The sequence below is a fragment of the Maniola hyperantus genome, chromosome 6 (assembly GCF_902806685.2).
Source record: "Maniola hyperantus chromosome 6, iAphHyp1.2, whole genome shotgun sequence".
Taxonomy (NCBI): Eukaryota; Metazoa; Arthropoda; class Insecta; order Lepidoptera; family Nymphalidae; genus Maniola; species Maniola hyperantus.
In genome coordinates this window covers 11,077,275-11,092,556 of record NC_048541.1, presented here as the reverse complement: position 1 = coordinate 11,092,556, position 15,282 = coordinate 11,077,275, and the positions used below count along the sequence as shown (strand labels likewise).

At 34.4% G+C, this 15,282-nt stretch overlaps 1 protein-coding gene across 1 annotated transcript; it reads left to right on the top strand.

Moving 5' to 3' along the window:
• The first annotated feature begins 988 nt into the window (after positions 1 to 988).
• LOC117982834 (uncharacterized) lies at positions 989 to 14,279 on the top strand. Its single transcript, XM_034969265.2, has 4 exons — positions 989 to 1,272; positions 10,531 to 13,561; positions 13,639 to 13,700; positions 13,848 to 14,279. The coding sequence occupies exons 1-4, from the start codon at positions 1,258 to 1,260 to the stop codon at positions 13,884 to 13,886; spliced, it is 3,147 nt and encodes a 1,048-aa protein (XP_034825156.2). The 5' UTR covers positions 989 to 1,257; the 3' UTR covers positions 13,887 to 14,279.
• The last annotated feature ends 1,003 nt before the right edge of the window (positions 14,280 to 15,282 follow it).

The window sequence follows — 15,282 nt, the reverse complement described above, 5'->3', positions numbered from 1 at the left end:
CTCAAATTCTGAACTCCTCAATGATGATGCAGGGTACAGCACTCCTAAGCCATAGAAGTTCAGGAACTGTTCCTGGTGAAATAATATTGTAAATGAGGAGCATAGACTTTGTTATTGAATTTCCAACTCTTCAAGCCTGATGCTGTGGTGTGCTGAGTCTGTGAAGGTGTTAAAACATGGCCGTAGCCAGGAATTGACTGACTGCCACACGGACTCTAATTTCATCCCCCTGTTTTACCCCCTGTGGGGTTGAATTTTCAAAAATCCTCAGTGGATGTCATAAATATTTACCTATCTGAATACTAAACAGTCCATCCAATAATTTGAGCTGTCCGTTGATATATAGATCAGTCAGTCGGTCAGTCAGTCACCTTTTCCTTTTATATATTATTTTGATCATGTATTTAGATAGGTACCTTAGTAAGTAGATTTACGTAAACGACGTGCAAGTTTATGATCCGTTGCTTCCCTGAACATTTACGGAACAAAATGTCATTATAAATCATTTATGGTATGTAAGTGATTTAATTAGAATGCTCATTGCTCATAATTTTTCATGCCATTGCATTCATTATTTATTTTAATTACAAAAATAGAAAATTAACAATATAGGTGCGTAAACATACGTATGTTTAACAGTATTATTTTTAATCCTGCAGGTACTATAAATTACTATAAGTTAGGCTGCATCATCACTTGCCACCAGCTCTGATTACAGCCAAGCGATATTCTATAAATTAAAAAAAATGAGCATCATGTTCAAACGGATTCCAATAAAAAACGAAGTCTCAACAGGTATTTTAATCTCGTGAGTTACGTAAGGCCTTGCCGCGGTTAGTCGAATGATTTAAGGGTTCGTAATTTAAATTTCACAGTATGTAACCCTAAATGGGTCAGCAGGTACAAATGCCTCCCCATCGCGCGCATTGCCTGCGTTCATTCGCTTTTTGCCCACCTTTCGACGCGCGCGCAACCTCCTATTGTTACGAGCATTTCTCTCACGTGGGAACTTGGTCTTCTTCGTGCTTTACCCGCTTACACCTCCGTGTACATCTCTTATGATAAGACGTTGAAAACTTTTCTAACAATTTACTGGCTGTGAGTGTTTTGTGCTTATTTTGTTTTGTGATAACGGAATCGTGAATGCAGTCATGTAAAACTTGTGGGTGATTCAAATTGGATTTGTGTAGAAGTTATGTGACGATCAAACAGACTTGGTTCTTTATCTTTTTCTTAAAGATAAGCACAAGGGGAGCGATGGCAATCCCGCGGGTAAGCTTTCTTTTGTTCAGGAATTTTAAATATGTGATACTTTAAATGATTAGTGTAGTGGGTTGATTTGATTTATCTTATCTTTTATACTTTCGTAGTACTTCACCTTTTAAATCTACCCGTTTAGCATTATGATATAATCAGCGAGTTAATTAATTGACTCTCACATAGCTTTATTTCTTTCACACTTAATTCTTAAGATAACTCTTTAAATCCTAGATTGTTACTTACAGTTTGTTTTTATCATTTAGCATGTTATTTTGATATTAAACTCGAATTCTAATGATGAATCTTTTCCATAAGGTCTGTTACTATAACAGGCCTTATTAAGAAGATTCGTTTATGATAGAGCAAGATTGTTTCACAGGTTTGGATGTTATCAGAAAAATAATTACATTTCTCTTACCCTTTAATTTTGGATATTACGAAGCACCAATACCAATATTGAATATGACCATTCAATATTGGTACCTATCTTTTTAAATATTAAAACTTTGTCACAATTACCACGATCTCTTTTTTCGTGTAATATACAGTAAGGTCAAAAGTTATTGATATTAATTCAGAGCATCAGTAGGTATATCATAAGTGATGAAAAACACTTTAAATGTTGTAGACCGTACATCTCCAGCTGATAATGATATCAAGACAAAAGCTTCTGCTGTTTATGTGAAACAGTAGAGTGCTTTCATTATCTTAACGATGATAGTTTGTTGTGTAAAGTGCGTTAAATGTAACACTTACGCTTTTAAACCTAAGCTTGCTTATACATATTTTATGGATAATACATCCCACTAAGCTTTCGTGAACGACTTCCTTCACGCGGATTTTCATTTCAAAATTCCGTAGAATACAAAAGTTAATATAGTGAGATAAAAAGTAACTAGGTTTGTCTTAGAAACAAGCTATTCCTGTGCCCATCAAGATCGGTTGACCTGTGCATCAGAATCACAAGTCAACAGGCAGAAGGACAGACCCATACAGTTAGAGTTAAAATTGAACAGTTAAAACTAGGTACTAAAAATACTTAATCATCATCATCATGATCCACCTATCGCCGGCTCAGTACAGAGCACGGGTCTCCTCTCAGAGTGAGAAGGGTTTTGGCCATAGTCTATCACGCTGGCCATGTGCGGATTCGTAGCCTTCACACATCTTTGTGAACATTATGGAGAACTCTTAGGCATGCAGGTTTTCTCACGATGTTTTCCTTCACCCTTAAAGCAAGTGATACCTATTTAATTACTTAAAACGCACATAACTTTGAAAAGTTAGAGGTGCGTGCCCGGGATCGAACCCCCGATCTCCGATTGAAAGGTGGACGTCCTAACCGCTAGGCTATCACAGCTTTAAAAAATACTTAATACAGGTAGGTAAATATAACCAAAACTGTTACTAAAATTACGACGAAAGTTTAGGTACCTACTTACTTAATTACTTTTATTATTCTTTTAATTGTGAGAAGTTGTTTCAAACGAGAGTAAACGTTGAATCTACAAAACATTGCCTGAGAGCTTTTTTTGTAAAGAATTTGAATGAAGTTGCAACGGTAAGTAAACAGACGAAGGCAAGTTTAAGGAATGTAATGGTAATGGATCATCTTATTTTTGGGCTTCCTCAACAGATCATGAGTAGGTAGGTACATGGTAGGTACCTACTAACTACGAACAAAAACGAAATTATAGTATGTATAGTTATATGTACGAAATATTTGTCACAGTTTAACCTTAGAATATTGCAGTAGGTACGTCATATAGCCCATTTCCACAGTCCCCAGTGATTTATTTTGATATTTTATAGGTTTTAAATTATTTTTGCCCTATTAGGTAGGTACCTACTGTTACTGGATCAAACAGATTGGGAAGCAGGTTAAAAAAAAAGTTTAAAATATTTGAAATCAGAACAGGGAAACTTGTGCCAAAAATAAGATTTTTATTTTTGTTGAAAACTTTATTCCTTGAGAAGCATAGACTTAGGATTATTTCAGAAGATCCAAATCGGTCCTACCGGTACCTAATTAATATACTTAGTGCTTACGATAAAATTATGAAAGACTCTACTTTTCATCGTAACTACGAATACGTACAGTGGGTAGGTACTAGGTAGGTACCTACTTATACTATAAACCATTAAAGTTGAGGCTCCCGGTTAATTTTATGGTATTACGAAAGCATTTTGTCGTGTGGATGATTTGACGAAATCTTGTCATGTTCCGTGATTGTATTTTGACACTTGGAAGAGAAATTTGAGAACAGGCTGTTTACTCTCGAAGTTTAACGAAGAAAATGCGTCTAGTTGTGAAATAAAAAATTAAATAGTTACGCAACCGAAGTAATCATTGGGATACAGGATAAACAATATTAGAGTATAGAAGTTGCTTACAACTTAGAAGGTGTATTACAGAGGGATATAGACCGTATTTAATGCAGATCCATGACACTTAATATAATAACATACTGAGTTTTCTTCATGATAGAGCTATTTGATTGTATTTGCCGAAGAATACCTGATTAATGAAAACTCCGTAGTGTTTGCTTGAGACACTAATCTGTAAATATGCTACCTAGGTCGTAGTGCATATAACTAGCAAACAAACGTGGAAGTGTTAAAGAGGATCAAAGAGGGTAGCAAACATAATAGAAGTAAGATGCTCATGCACCTACCAAACATTTATGATAAATATCACTGAATATGAGAGAAATATTACTGAAGAGATACCTCATACCATTGATAGATTTTGTGGAGCATGTCTAAAAGAAAGTTGGAGAGGTTATAGCTTCAGAGAAACAAAGATGAAAAAGTTACATCGAAAAGAGCAAAACTTTTATAAGCTTAGAGGACTTCCAAATATGCTAAATAGGTACACCTAGGTATAGGTTACTCGTTTAATACCAATGACAGAGATGATGAGGAAAATCTTTTAGCAATCTTCCAAGCTTCCCACGTAGCGTGCCTACCTGCATCATAATTCCATGATCAGGTGAGATGAGATCGCGATCAAGCGCAAAATTGTCGTCCATAAAAAGACTGCCTACATAATTAGAAATGGATAGTGTTATAAAGTTCGTTATATCCGATTATATTTGAACACTTAGCGGTCGTGCGTGCGCGCACCTTACTTTCATTTTCAAAGTTCCGTAATAGATCACACTCACTTGATATCTGTACGACTGTTCACAATATTTTTGAACAAAGTCCTAAATAACGTAATAGGTAGGTAGGTATATGATGTAAAACTCAAAAGCTCGATAACTACTTAAAATTCATTCAATTTTTCTTGCAATTGAGGGGGTGTTTAGTTTTGTTGTATAAAGACCAAAATCTGACACATCAATGCTGCTGATAAAAGTTACTTACCTACTTAGTAATTTCATTTTAATTTTTAAACGTATTTAAAAAAATTGTTGGTATACTTACCTACTTCATTTTGCAAAGTAAGACAAAGAAATAGAAACCGATAGCAGTTAGGTATCCGATGTCCGGATCGTGAATCTGTCATTTAACGAAATGACAAACGATTCCACGGCCGTATCTCACGACAAACACGATAATATAGCTGCAGAGGTGGTCGCGAGATCTCCATACTAACTTACTTTACATCAAATGCACATGGGATTAATAGTTGTTATTTTGATGCGTAATATTAAACTGAAGAAACGTTAAATTATTTAAAAAGTAAGAGTTGTTGTCGCATGTTCTTTGATAATAATTTCTAAACATCACGTCATTTCTCAAGTGCCGGCCTGACCCAGTGCGAAAACATGACGGCGGCCGCTTATTTCCGCTTACTCCTCATCTAAACTCAGGTTGTATTCTCACACTTCTACTCAATGTGACGTTAATTCTGACCCAGTCCATAAGATATCGTCGGTTCTTACTAATTAATTTATATCTGAATGTCATAAAATTAGAAAATATTTCTCGTTAATAATCTAAAGATACAAGACATTATTCTGAATTCTGAGAGATCCTGTGCATAAACATAGAGCCGTCACTTACTTCCGCTAAATTTACATGTCATCATCCTCACACCCTAATCAGGTCATGTCCGTCATGTCGTCTTTAGTGGACTGAAAACCGAAAGGTCGACGGTTCAAACCCCGGCCGTTGCACTATTGTCGTACCTACTCCTAGCACAAGCTTAGTTGGAGAGGAAAGGGGAATATTAGTCATTTAACATGGCTAATATTCTTTAAAAAAAAACTAATAATATATTATCCTATGATGATCTTACTAAATAAATATTACTCATATCAATGAAATAAATGAGAGTTTTGATGCTTGTTACTCCTTCACGAGACAATGACTAAAAATGGCTAAAATTTGCAATGGAAATAGTTAATAGGTATCCTGAATTAACACAATACAGGCTACCTTTTATCTCTGAAAACAAAAAGTGCCTACGTGGACGAAGTTGCAGCTATATCATTTAGTAATTATTTATTAAATACGACGTGATTCCTCTGACCCATTGTGGAAACATCGTTCTGACACTTACTAAGTTACTTCCGCTAATCTACAAATCTTCATCCGACTTTGCTTACGATTCATAGGAAATGTCTCCCTCAGTCTCTCAGTCTATACCGCTGAGTGAGTCAGTGCTCTTGAACTAATGATTGTTCCATGCAATTGTTACGTTGGGAATATGTGCCTGTAAGGCCGTGAAAGCGTATTTTCTCACCTATCATTGCGATAGTGGTGCTTATACCGAATGATCCCACGAGTGTAATTGTATTGTTAGTTCATTGAATGACTCCATCCACTTAACCTTTAGATTTCGAAGATCGCGACATAAGCTGCCTTTTATATTATGCTTAATATCTGCTATTGTACGAAGCGCGGCTTATTGAGAGTTGAGACCACCAATGATAACTTATGTGGTATACAAACCTTGCTAACTGCCTCTTTAGTGGCTCCCATTTATAGCGCCTTTTTATTTATTACCTAAACTTAAAGTTAGGAGATTTTGGTTGATATTTTTAAAGTCAAATTAAATTGAAAGAAGGTTTCAGCATAATATTATGAAGAAGGAAAGTGGGTAGGTACTCGGTACATCTAATATGTCTATATCTACTACGTTTTGAGTCTCGGATCCTTAAAACTGGCTCCTTGCTCTGATCATAATCTGGTTACTTCGGCCCAAAGTCAATATCAATTAATCAGTCTGTTTGCTGCTGGACATAGGCCTTCCCAAGAGCGCGTCAACACGCACGTCGGTTCTTCGCCTTCCTCATCCACTCAGTCTAGCAGGTGCGATTTCTGGTACGCGAGCTCCACTCGTCTGTTCTGGGGTGGAGACGTCACTATCAATGAGATCTGATTCTTGAAAAAATAAAATAACAGGTGTCTGATATTTTAATTTCAGAAAAAAGTTTAACCTACTTAGTATAGAATCTATTGTAAACTGTTTTGTATCTATAGTATAGATGCATTGCTCCTATTCAATGAAATTTTTCTAAGTATTATAAAAAATGCATATATCTAGGTCTCTATATAAAAAGAAACCCATCTCATTGAACTAAATAATTTCCTTGATTGTTCTATAGTAAGAAGTTTTATTTATGTTGCCGCAGACAATGTACGGAATTAAAATCAGCACCGTTCAGCACGCACAAATGTATGTACATATCCACCGCTAATTAGTGACCAATTAACATTACGCCGCATTCAATAACACTTGTAATAAGCAGGTTCGTTGTCATTACGTTTTACTTGAGCGGTAATAATCTAGCGGTTAAAAACTGCGCGTTCTAAAATTTCTTTTTTTTCTATTTCTATTTCGGACTCCTGTGCTTTGATTGATCGAAGGTTCCGCAAGAGAAAATACTTACGCCTCTTGTTCGAAGATCAAAGAGATTAAAATATATATGTACTTAGTTAGGTATACCTAGTAAGTAACTCAATAGTTTACATCAAGCAAAGATACATAAAAATTCAAAGTTCTTTTTGTAAAATTTCTTAACATTTTCTAATAGAATAAAAATAACTCTACCTACAGAGTTTATTCCATCTTCTTATACAATATAGGTACAGTGCTTAATAAACATCAGTTTGAATACTAACTATTAACGTCTTGAAAAAACGCCAATCTTTTCGGCTTCAAGTCAATATATTGTGATTCCACTTAATTCTTCATCGAATTTCACTTTTCCTTCCCCCCATTTCCTCTGCCTACGAATTGTCTTTTTTTAATTAATTAAACACTAAACAAAGGCAATATCACTAACACTAATAGGTAATGTTGCTTTCTGGTTGTAGCATTAAACAAAATGATTCTTTGATTATCCGTGACCGTAGTCTGTTACATACCTGCAATGTTTCCCTGATTCTTTTATCCGCTTACTTTCTTTTTTCTCATTACACAATCCGTGATGAAATATTTAAACTGTCAAATGTGAACCTTTCACCCCGGGGTATGATGATGATCGTCTACAAAATCGTCCAAGCACGCTTCTTAATAGTTTCCCATTAAGTTTTATAACTGCTCCATTTGTATGATTCATTACCGAAGTAAAAATAAACGATGGGACTAAAAGTTGCTAAAGGATTTGTTATAGAGCATTATAAATTATGTTTCTGACGTTTTCATCATCACCATCATTATCAACCGATAGACCAATGCATTAAAGCCGACTGTAGTTTTTGTGGCACTGAATATTTATATAACAAAAATAATGTCCTGTACATTTTATAATTTATAAGTTTAATAAATAAAAATAATAAAATAATTTAATAATAATAGTCATAGTAATTACCTCTAATTGCAGTCGCAAACTACAAAGTGTGTTGAATTTGTGGTCACATCACACAAAAAAAATTAAAAAGTGTTTTGAACAAATCTAAATATATATAAAAGCGAAATACCACTCACTCACTGACTAATCATGAACTCTCAGGAACTATAAAGCCTACAAACTTGAAATTTGGTTCTTTCTAGGACATAGGTGTCAGCTAAGAAACGGTTTTGAATAATCCTCCTGTAAGGTGGTGAGTGGTGACATGGGGGTTGGAAAGTAGTTGTATAAAAGTCCTATGTTTTTGAAGTTAGAGACATGAAAATTGACATTTAGGTTATTAGCTTTAAATAATAAAATCTGTAAAGTCAATTTGGGAAATTCCCCCATTAAGGGTGGTAAAATAGGGGGGAAAAGTTTTTATAGAAAAGTTTAAACTATTGTTATATTTACTTGAAATTTTAAACGTAGGTTCTTTCTAGGGGGTAGGTATCAGATAAGAAAGGATCTAACTAAATTCTCCCCTTAAGGGGGTGAAATGGGGGTTGAAAATTTATATGAAAATCCTATGTTTTTGAAGTTAGAGATATATGAAAATTGGCATTTAGGTATTCTGGGTTCCGTGCCTTAAGGTGATGAGTGAGTAGGTAAGTGAGGCCTTTTGCAGCGGGAAAATTTCAGATCTCATGAGGAACCAGAAATTTTACGCGGACGAAGTCGCGGGCAACTGCTAGTATTGGAATAAAGAAAAGCGGTGATAGTCTAGTGGTTAAGATGTCAGCCTCCGGGGTTCAATCCAGTAAGTTTTCCGAGTTATGTGAGTTTTAAGCAATGAAATATCACTTGCTTTAACGGCAAAGGGCAACGTCGTCGTCCATGCCTAGGAAATCTCCATAATGTTCTCAAAGATGTGTGAAGTCTGACAAACCGCACTTGGCCAGTGTGGTAGACTATGCCCAAATCGTTCTCATTCTGAGAGGCTGTACTCAGTAGTGAGCCAGCCTACTTACCACTCGATCTATTCGGTATTCATAGATCTACTACTTATTCTGAGTTTCTGACAATGACATGAACTGTCTCATTATTAGGATAAGTAGCATTACATAAATGCATGCTAGAGATTTCTCAAAGTAATATACGTAGCCACATTAGTAGAAACATAATAAAATTAGGATACCGTATAGACTTTAGCTGGTGAATACAGCTTTAGCCTTTATATACCGTTTACTTTCACTATTCAAATGACCCTTGCCCGAAGACTGTCGTCATTATTTGCACGCTCACAGAGTTTTATTAATATGCATTAACATTAGAGGTTAGAGTTAGAGGTTGCAATTCCTAAAGAACTAATACAAAATTGTAATAATTTTTTGAAATAAAATCCTCTACTTTTCATTTCTATATATTTCGTAACATATCAATGAGAATGTTTCTCCTACATAAATTCAGCTGTTATGTCACAGAACACAAGCACGTAGAAGTCAGCTACTTTACCGTGCTATGCATATTTAAGAAGCTTTTATTAGATCGCCACGTTTTCTTTCAATAAGCATATGCCATAAATAAATGGTCCATATGTAAGAGTTTCAAAGTTTGTTCTCAATACGAGCACTGAATTGATGATGATTTGTGATAGGCAATATTCAGAAGATAGATGCATTTGATATTGAAAGTAGCTATTTAAAATGCATACATTTTGAGTACTCAGGTATTATCTTATGTGTTTTATCTTATAGTCACTGGTAGAATAACTTTGTTTATTTTGAAATGAAAGTTCGTAGGTACAGTTAAATTAATTAACGTTGAGGTACAAATAATATGAGTATAATATTATTATCTTAGTATAATATCTTGTCATGGAAGTCGTCAATGCTTTAAGTTAATTTTGATATTTCTTTAAGTTTTATCATCATGACCAGACCAGTTTCATTATTACCCCGAACAAAAGCTAATAGGGTGATCTTAGTAGCTTCTGTTAACTTTACAATTTTTTTTACAAAATATTATGTGAGAGAAGTTAGCAGGAGCTGAAAAGGTCACCATCATCAATATTATGTAAGAAATTTTATATAGAATTGAATTATATCAACATCGTATGTACTTCCGAATATGGTAGAGCTTAAACTCCTCAGACTTGATGAGGAAATTAAGCTAGAAAATAAATAATTAACTGCTAATGTTAAATATCGCTTAAGAGTTAATAATTATGTACCTAGTTAGAAAATGAAGAGAAACAAACAAAGCACATCCATGCTATTGTATCTGCTTCTCACGAGCCAGTATTCTTTAGACTTTTCTCTTTAGACTTTTCACATAAATCGGCGCCCATTGGAAAAATTAGGACAATTTGTAATTTTAAGGTAGTTAGTTATATAATAATAAAATTAAAGATATTATATTTTTTAAATAAAATCTCTCATAACAATTTGTCAATTATTGAATTAATCGATAGATAAGCAACGACAACGAGCAAGCAATCCATTTATCTAATAAATAATTTTTAATCGGTATTTTTTTGTTGCAGGTAATCCCCCTTCTACTAATAGCGGTGATTCCGAAATGTAGATGTGAAGCAACCAATGGATATAATAACTATAACAGCAATGATGATTTCCATTTTGGACAGCTATTAAAACCACCACCGCCACCTCCACTGCCAATATTGCCTGTGCCATTTAACGGTGGAAAACTGCAGAATCAGAATGACTTCGGATATCAATACCAATCTCCTCCGCCATTACTTTCTACAACCCCTCCAGTTATACCTCTTAAAGATTTTAAATTCCCTGCTCCATTTTATAGGCAGTATAGTTTCAATTTCGTTCCACCACCCCAACCATTTGCAACCACACCATCGCCGTCAATGTTCCAGAAAATCTCTGGATGGCTCTTTCCATCACAACAAACATCATCTGATCTACAATCACAAGTAAATAACAACCACAATACTGCACCGCTAAAAGGCAACTGTAATCCTTGCAATTTAGTACCGTGGATACCTGTGATTCGATATGATTTAGCACCTACTAAGGGACGTCAAAATGCTCAGCCTACTTATGGTCCACCGAGTCCAACAGCTACTACTAATTTTAACTCTGCTCATAATTTGCCTCAACCCTTTGCCCCATCGCAAAATAATAATTACAACCCCTCAATTAAACTTTCGACGGGAATACCTCATGCTAGTTACGGTCCTCCACCTGCCTCTCAAATTAGTACCAGTTCTTTTAATCCTCCGAGTTCTACTTATGGACCGCCAAGTCCCACACATATTGTAAGTACATCCAATCAGGCACCTCTGAATTCCCCATACTCTATAAGTAGCAGCACCTTTTATGACCTACCTAACACGTCGTTAGGGCCGTCTTCGTCTTACGGATTACCGAGCTCACCGTATAGAGTACCTGACTCAACATATAAATCACCTTTATCTTCTTACGGCACTCCATCTACAGCATATGAAAACCATTTTTCATCAACCACATATTCTCCAATTTCTACAGGTTATAAGCCTGAAATACTGAATCACTATTTACCTACTCAGAATGATGTTGAAATATTAAGTGAATTAGAACCATCTTCTGAATTACAATTACCGAAAGTAACACATCCTACTGGTTTTAGAAATTCCTATGGAGAACCAATTCTGAATACGTATGCTTTAGATATTCCATTTTCTGTATCAGCAGCTGGTGCAGCTTCATCTAAAATAAAGACTGAGATCTTACCAGAAAACCGAGTTAAGTCACATCGTCCTAATATGACGATAGAGTTAGCAAACCCAGCTCCATTTAGTTTAAATAGAGGTAGAAATATTCATACCTTACAACCAGTTGCATTGCCTAATCTTAGTGTTTCACCACTGCCTCCAATATTTAATGCTCGGCCTTTTCGAGTTATAACATCAACATATCCTTTTAATAATAACGCACCAGTCCCTGGATCCAATAATTTTAACATAGCAAAAAGCGTCCCAGTAGCTGAATATACACATTCTGTAGAGTATCCTACTACAATAATTCAGTCTCCTGTTATTGACATAGATGAGTTGAAAGCATTTAATCATACAAAGGGTTACAGAAACATTCAAAATAGTTATGTGATAGATGGAATTCGGGATATATCGCCTCAAGCATCGGAAGACCATATTTCCGCAGCTAAATCTAACCAAGACGTTAGTTTTGAAAGCATCGGAACTGATTTTACAAATGATTTATATGACAGCAATATCCCAATGGATTTAAAGCAACCATCTAATGTGCCATTTAACCATAAAGTTAGTTTTGCCGATTTACGCGGTGTTAAGGATGAAGATGTTGATAAATATCGCACCGAAAGTAATTTACAGCATATCGATTCACCTCTTCTTTACCTTAAGCCGAGCGCACCGCACAAAAACTATAATAATTTCTTTTTTATGGTAACCACACCAGGCAAACAACAAGAATATGAAATTTATGATGATATCCCAACAACAACGGAATCCACCCAAGCCACTTTAACGAGTGGTTGGGATGAGAGTAGAAAATATTTTACAGAACATTCATCTTCTCCAACAGGAGAAGAAAAGGACCGACCAAAAATTGTTCAAATTATCGTTCCTTATACAACAGCACAAAGAAGTGATCACAACAGAGACAATATTTTTAACACTCATCAGAAAGATTCAATTTCTAGCGCTGAGCAGAAATATCAAGCGCGTAAAATTCAATCTAATACTGAAAATATATTTGTTACTATTGCAACTGAAGGATACAGTACTTTAAAAACAACAACCGAAGAACCTTTGCCATCAAATACAGAAAACTATGATTTAGACCGGCTAAAAACACCTATTGATTTTTATGAAGTAAAGGAACCGCCATTTGACATAGTAAAACTACAGCACACAATAGATGATTGGACAGAACAAGAGTATTCAAAAGACTACAGTACACCACAGAGAACTCGTTCAAATGGGAAATATGCAAAACAAATTCCTGATGAGTTTTTAACAACAATCAGTCCATTTACAATTAACTATCCTACAGAAATGAATTATTATAATTTTGATTTATATGACCACGAAGGGGCTAGCAGTATGCATCATATAGTGACTGACAATAAGACAAACGTTAATTCCATAAAAAGAAAAGAATATAATACCATTGAAAGATTGAAAAGTAACTATAATAGTGGCAAGAATGAAGAAGTAGATGATATAAAAAAGCTACATATTTATACAGCTGCATCAACATTTAGAAGCACCACAACTACAACTCCTGCTCCTTGGGGCCAAATACAAACGTCAATATCACCTCTAACTAATGAAAAAATATATGTTGTTACTTCAAAGCCATGGCGGGAAAAAAATGAGAGTAGAGAATACGACTATGAATTAAATCAGTTTGAGTCTAATGATACTACTTCAGATGGTGATGACTCGGAATTTGATAACTTACCATTTAAATCACCAAGATTTACCAACAGACCTTCATATGGATTTACAGCTGATGCATTAGAGTCTATTAGGCTCGATTCTCCTTACGGCTTTTCAAGAGGATGGCATCGACGAAGTAAGCACAAAGTAACTAAGGTACTTTTTCTATTCACATTTGACTAAGGTATTCCATGTTTTGTTTTTCATTTTCAGTAAACAATCTGGAGTATCCAACATCAGCTGACAAGGGATCTTCGGAAGAAGACGTCGAAAAGGTATCGCTATTGTAAACTATACTTATTTGGGTTAAATATGATTACTAGAATTAGAACAAAGTATCTCTTGACTTTCTGTACGTGGGAGACGTGAGGTATTTTGTATTTTAACATTGTATTATACCTATATAACACTTTCTTTTCTAGGACTCAAAAACTCAAAGAAATAAAGACGAAAATAACTGAGAAAAAATATAAGAACATTTTAATAGAAAAAATCTACGCAATAGACAATTATTAGCTGCGCGAAGGCTTGATAAGTCGATTGTTACGTCTTGATAGCGAAGCGATGTGCTCAGTACAATTTTTGCTGATATGTCATTAATTATTCTGATTTGATGACGTTATTTATTGATGGTGTATCAGTCTATGTATTTTTCTTGAAGATTATTTTATTAACGCAAGATAAATAAAGCACTATCAAGGTACAACAAGAATAAGCAATTTCAATTCGTCGCTTCTCAAATTGAGCTTAAGAGCTTGGATTTTGATCTTTCTGATGTATTTGGAAAACTAAAATTCTCTCGATATTTAGCGTGTGCGAGTGAAGTTGAGTGTCATCGAAACTATAAAAAAAACAATAAACAGACTGAAACAATATACTGTTTAAACAAAATAGTGTTAAGCTTTAATAGTGCAATCAAGTATTTTGTAAGACATGATAAAATTATGAATAATGCAAAAACGTGTTCTTCATAATTTGATCATATTACTATATTTGTTGTAAAAAGTTCTTGACATGCATTGAAATTTGAAAGCTTCCTTATAATTTTATTATTTTATCGTCTTTACGAACCATAATACCTATTAATAATATTTCCAGCATAACAACTTGTTCCTCGTCAAATAGGTATATTGTATTCTTATTTATTAGTCAGTTAGAAGTCGATTGTCCTTTTTCTACAATAATTATAAAACATGCTAGGTACCTTATATGTTATGCAATAATACCTAGTGATACCACCATGTTGTATTATAGTAATGAGGGTAGGTCAAGTTTAGGTAGAGTGAACTTCGACGACGATGTCTTGACTCTTGAGTGGCTTGAGTCTTAGTAAGATGCAGGTTCAAATCCTGTCTTGTTCATAAATTAATAAATCAATAAGTTTCTCTTCTTATGAATATATAATAGAATAGGTATATCCTATATTATGCGTACCAAAGTTATAATTTCTGTTCTATTGCGCCAAACTGGATCTTTAGTATTTAATTTTAAATAGGGTTATTGCTATTTGGTATCCAAAATGTGATCAACCAACAAACATAATTTTAATTTGTTATTTACATTTATTACAATTACCTATTACTAACACAATGTAAATATAAAAGTATTGTAAATAATAAATATTAATTAATATTAGGTCTTAAGAGTTGTATACGTACGTATTTACAGTATGAACACATTTTGTATATAATATACTCGTAAGTTTACTAGAATAATATTGTGATGAATTATAATTAATTTGTACTGGTAGCTAGATGACTGCAATATTTTATCTATCTATCACACGACCACGCAGTATTGCCTCAGTGTTCTTAAATACGATACGATAGTTAAAAATATATAATAATTATTCTCTAT

Bases quoted from the DNA above. Each gene is read 5' to 3' on its own strand.
- LOC117982834 (XM_034969265.2), top strand. The intron at 13,562-13,638 runs GTAAGCACAAAG...TTTCATTTTCAG, and splicing joins AAGAGGATGGCATCGACGAA to TAAACAATCTGGAGTATCCA. The intron at 13,701-13,847 runs GTATCGCTATTG...TTTCTTTTCTAG, and splicing joins CGGAAGAAGACGTCGAAAAG to GACTCAAAAACTCAAAGAAA.